The sequence below is a fragment of the Protobothrops mucrosquamatus genome, unplaced genomic scaffold, assembly GCF_001527695.2.
Source record: "Protobothrops mucrosquamatus isolate PMUCROS unplaced genomic scaffold, P.Mucros_1.0 scaffold566, whole genome shotgun sequence".
Lineage (NCBI taxonomy): Eukaryota > Metazoa > Chordata > Lepidosauria > Squamata > Viperidae > Protobothrops > Protobothrops mucrosquamatus.
In genome coordinates, this window is record NW_015386869.1 from 908186 (window position 1) to 914013 (window position 5828).

Genomic DNA, 5828 nt, shown 5'->3' on the forward strand with positions numbered 1-5828 from the left:
TTTATACATAGTATGCATACATACAAAAATATGAAACCACAGCAAATAAAACACATTGAACAGCAGAGAAATAACCACTTGTTATATTAAGAATTCCATCAGATCCAGAACTTTCAGTTAGTAGATGACTACACTCCCTTTCGGAAAAAAAGTGACTTTCAAATAACATAATATTTCTCCTTTGGGAGAAAAAAAACCAAGCTGAAACCCAATAAATACATCTTTTTATATAAACTTGTTGCAGACAATTTGTGTTTATTAGTTTGGATTAGTAAAATAGCTAGCAAATTCACTGCTTTTCTCCCAGGTAAAGAATTAACAACACAGCTCTATGTAATTAACTTCAAAATCGGTTCAATGGGATTTATTCTAATTTGTGCATGATATGATTTCAGCCTGAATTTGCCTGCCTGGATTCCCCCACCACAGAGACAATAACAATCTTAATTGTACAGGTGTTGCAAATCATGTATTCCTTTCTTTTCCCCTCGAATAACGGAAAGCAAAGTTTATCCTTTGACTGCACAAGCTCAAGCCATGAACAGAAATCAGAGAAACACGAGCTGAAGCCTTGGGCTAGCAGCTCTTTTGCTGAGCATGCGCAAAAGAATCGATTCAAGCGCCCAGACTGCCCCTCGCTGGTTTCGTTTCGTTTCGTTTCGTTTTTGTAAGCGTCGGCGGAACCAAAATTCTGGAGCCAGCAGAACAAGTCGGATCAATTAGGGACAAGGATTAGTGGCGCCCCAACCGAGGAGAGTGTTTCCTGGGTTTCACTCGTCGGCCGTTTTAGTTCGCTCGTCCTTTTGTTTTCTCCTCGGCCATGCAGCCTTACATGGTAAACATCAAACTTTCGGCTCGGACCCTCACTGGAGCACTTAATCCTCAGAATAGAGGGGCGGCAGACTGGTAAGTAGAAAAAAATAGGGGACGTCGGGGGGACAGCAATTTTAGGGTATGCATGTGGACGGGCTGTGAGCCGCTCTGGAATAGAAGACCATGCTTTGGAGAGTTAAGAGGCAGATTATGAGTTGTTATTATCATCATAGAAGTCCTATAAAGCTTAGTGGGATGTACTTGCAAGGCTCTCCCTGTACCTGTAATATAGTGGAGACATGAGGTGTTGAAAAAAAATGTGACCAAGAGGTTGAGTATTATGGTTACTGTATGAGGGCGACTTTTTTTATGCTAAAAGGAAGGAAACCACCTGAATGATTTCATAAGCCTGGTTGAAGGTTTCATGTGAGACGTGTGCTTAAACAACACAGCACAAAGGTCTGCGCTATGATATGGAGAGACTGGGAAACACCATAGACGTGTACATTAATCCTGTAGAAGTTGGAGTGAAAAGAGAAGTGTGGAATGGCAGCTGAGAGATCAAAATCTAAGGGAGGATAATATTGCCTCTCACCAAAGTTTTGTTATTTTCAGTATTATAAATAATTATTTTCTGGTAGAATTTTTTTTTGGGGGGAGACTATGTGAAGATTTCATTTTATTTTGGCATCATGTTTATATCACTGTCTAATAATGAAGGCCATGAGATGGGCTTAAATTCTTGATGAAAACTAGTGTAATGAAAATAATAATAATAATAATAATAATAATAATAATAATAATAATAATAATAATAATAATAATAATAATAATAATAATAATAATAATAATAATAATAATAATAATAATAATAATAATAATAATAATAATAATAATTGCAAAACACATCAAGAAACTGCAGCTTCCTGCAATAACTCCAGCAATGTTACAAAAAACTGCGCTACTTGGAACATCTTATATTTTAAGGAGATACCTGATTGACACCTATGATGCTGGTAGACCCGTGTGAACCATCAGTGCCAGCCAATTTGAATGTTCAGTTGACTGAGGTTCATGTTTAATGAATAAAAGTATAATAATAATAATAATAATAATAATAATAATAATAATAATAATAATAATATAAAATGATGATGATACATGGCATTTGATAATGATAATGCATGGTATTTACTTATTTATTTCCAATATTGTATATTATCCCAAATCCAGACTTTGAGTATTGCATATTAACAAAGGATAAGAACAAAAGAAAAAACTAAACATCTCAATTCAAAACAATTATATTGTTATCATATAGGACCATTTTTAATATTGATGAACAGCTTTATTTACATATGCACATATGTATATTTTATAGTCATTTTTTAGTTCATTTCATGTATAAGCCTTCATTTGCTCCAGAATTTAAGATACCTTAAAAATAAACATGACTTTATAAGAACAACTGTACCTTTAAGTTTGTAAGTCCTGAAATTAAAAGTGAAAGAGGGAAGGAGATTTTTGGACAGAATATTGCAGGAACTGGTTTGGGGTCTCTAAAATACTTGGGATTATGTTTGATGAGACCAGTTATGAAATTTGACAAAAATGATAACCTTTGGTTAAAGTACATAGTAAGATGGTGGAAAAGGAAAAGATTCCGTTCAATTACCATGAAGCAAATGGCATAAGAAGAATGTTGATAAATAAGAACTATGGCTAATATTCTTTTCCAGTTATTTTATCAGGATATTTTCTGAGACTGGAAAAAAATGTAAGTTGAAACACATTAAGAGTTATCCAAGAACTAAATACAATACAGTACAATATTCTTTATTGTAAGTGTGATTGGATACACAAGAAATTTATTTCTGGTGCATAATAAGAAATAAGTACATTTTTCTTTGTCTTTTCTATCATTTTAGCAACATAAATTTCTATGAAGATCCAGCAAAATAATTTTTTGTACATTTAATATTATAATTACTATTTATGTAGGGGCTGGCAAGGACTGATTGCATATGGATGCCATTCCCTCATTCTGGTGATTGACTCCAAAACAGCTCAGACTTTACAGGTTTTGGAAAAGCACAAGGCTACTGTAGTCAAGGTATATTGAAAAGAATCATTAGAATGCTTGTTGTTATAAGCATTCTTCATAAAAATGATTTGTGATGTTTTAACCACACTTGCCTTTTACTCTTTAACAAGTGACCTTTAATAAATTGTATTTTGCAATCTGACTTCTTTAGATGAGTATTCTTGATTCTAGTCAGCTATTCCATTTAGACAGGATACTTTATTTCCACTCTTTAGATTTATGTTTTCCAACAGATAAACATTACGCAGTTTTACAATATACCTAATCCTTTGTGGACTATTTGACAAAGAGAAAAAAATATATAAAAATTTGTTAAAAATTTCAGTTTCAGCAGGCATAGATCTTCTGAATTGAGGGACTGATATAGATCAGATTTGTGGCTAGTTGATATTTTAAGAAAGCAATATTTTTTATTTTAAATTTATTTTATTTTTCAATATATTATATTTTCTGCATTATAAATTTATAAATGCCATAAATCAGTCTATTTCAATTTCTAAAGAACTTCACTATCTGAGATCCAAAAACTATTTAATGCTTTTAAATGCTTTAAATGACTACTAGCTTCACTTACCTGTCTTAAGGTTAAATGGGCTAAGGAAAACTACCATCACAATATTGGATCACCTTATGCTTTACGTTTGGCTACTGCTGATGCCAGTGGAAAGATAATTGTTTGGGATGTAGCTACAGGAACTGCTCGCTGTGAAATCCAAGAGCATACAAAACCAATTCAAGGTAAGAAAATTTCCATATCGCATCATGTTCTAGTAATAAATAATTGTACTAGTTAGAAAAATATAATATAACATATAATATATATAATATAATACTAGTTGATTTTTAAACTCTCATTTTCATCAAAAATGTTACATATGCAGATTCTTTCTAGTGTAGGAGATATAGTTGGTATGAGGCCTCTATTTTTAATGTTTAATTTTTGTTCTTGAAGCTTTTTTAAAAAATTAAGACCACTCACGTATCATACTTTTTGTGATTTTATTTCATATTGTAAAAGGTTTCTAAAACTTTATATAAAATATAGTGGAAAGATAATTATCCTCAAGTTGCAATCTTGAACACTCTTATCTGAAAGTAATACCTGCTGAAATAAACAGGATTAACTTCTGAAATTATACTTGTATAATTTATAATTTTGAAATTATTAAACCTATTGAAAATGTATGTAGACAAAATGCTATTTTCTAAGAAGAAATTATGCTTGCATAATAAGTAGATTATGATCAAGGTTATGAATGAATTTTAAACCTATCACCTCTACACTTAATCTTTCTCTCCTTCTAATATTACTATTAGCTGTGTTCTCATAACCAGTTATGGTCTTAAATAATTCAAATTCTGGACAATGTATTTTGCAATCTGACTTCTTTAGATGCGTATTCTTGATTATAGTCAGCTATTCCATTTAGACAGGATACTTTATTTCCACTCTTTCGGGTGCGCTTCAAGGTGTTGGTCATCATCTTCAAAGCGCTCCATGGCATCGGACCTGGATATCTCCGAGACCGCCTTCTGCCGCAGGTTACCTCCCTAGCCGGCCATGCGAGGGTGTCTCACCCAGAGGAGTCCCACGGCAGTCGGTCTGTCACGGCCGACCGCTGGGGGTCCCCCTCCCGGAAGAGCCACCCTCGGGCCACCCTCTGGAACGAACTACCCCCAGAGATCTGGGTGATCCCGGATCTCCCCTCCTTCCGCCGCGCCCTAAAGACATGGCTTTTTCAACAAGCGGGATTGGCCTAGGGAATTTTAGTGGGGTTTTTAAGGGTAATTTTAAGGGTAATTTTAACGATTAGGCCTTTACAAATATTTTCTTTTAATTCTGGTTTTAATATTGATATTTGTTGTAATGTTGTTTTATAAGGCTGTTAGCCGCCCTGAGTCCGGTGAGGAGAAGGGCGGGATACAAATCAAATTATAAATAAATAAAAAATAAAAATGAGTAAGCTATCTAGGATTTATTGCCTTTAGAATAAATAGTAAATAAGTTAAATGACCCTTCACTTTAAGGAAAAAGACATAAAATTGTGAGGAGGCTGCTTAGATAATTTCAGTCTTGAAAGAATGGGAACTGAGATCCAGTCATTTGTAAATTGTAAAAAAAAAGAGTCATTGTTTAGTACTTAAGGTGCTGGACTAGGAATAATGAGATTCATCTTTTAATCTACCATCAGACCCGGAAGCTCATTAGTTAATCCCCCCCGTGTCAAATGTACCTTATATGGCTATAATTTTTGGTGGAAAATTGAGAGATGAAATACTATATATGCCATTGACTGATGAATAAAGGGTGGAATATAAATTAAAATGCATGCATGCTTACAATTATGGTAATCTCTTCATTTAATGATGATTTCATATGCTGGCTTGCCTCTTGATTGGGCTATTCTAAAAAGACATGATGTAATTGATACATTTAAAATATTACTTCATTTTTTATTATATTTGTTATTCCCAAATGCAGATTCAGCCACTTCATTATTGAATTAATAAGATTAATTATTGTAAACAGTCATTAGATGGAACTCTAGGTTAGCAACAGAACATATGGAAAATAGCTGCATTTTTGTATCTAACACTTCTCATAAAGATGCCAAAGCATCACTGTCTAGCATCCAAGAGAAGTTATGGAATGTCTTCTAAGCTAAATCTTTCTTCTACACTCAGGAATAGAATCAAGATATTTATTTTCAGCCATTACTAGTAATAATCATGACTTTAGATGTTTTTATCAACTGATTAACAATTACTCAGTTTATATGTTTTTAGGTAAAAGATGATATATTGGAATTCTCTTTTAAAGCAGAGGTCGATAGCAACTTGAATAATAATAAATAATTGGATTGTACCTTTTTTCTTTAAAAGTACATTTTCCATGTTAATGCCCTCTAAT

At 33.2% G+C, this 5828-nt stretch overlaps 1 protein-coding gene across 1 annotated transcript in view; it reads left to right on the forward strand.

The window, feature by feature from the left end:
* Positions 1-704: 704 nt before the first annotated feature.
* The window catches only part of WDR11 (WD repeat domain 11), a 54271-nt gene continuing 49147 nt past the window's right edge, over positions 705-5828 (forward strand). The window contains exons 1-3 of the mRNA XM_015817247.1: positions 705-906; positions 2815-2926; positions 3502-3655. Coding sequence (XP_015672733.1) covers positions 821-906; positions 2815-2926; positions 3502-3655 — 352 coding nt within the window. The 5' untranslated portion in view covers positions 705-820. The remainder of the gene's footprint in view (positions 907-2814; positions 2927-3501; positions 3656-5828) is intronic.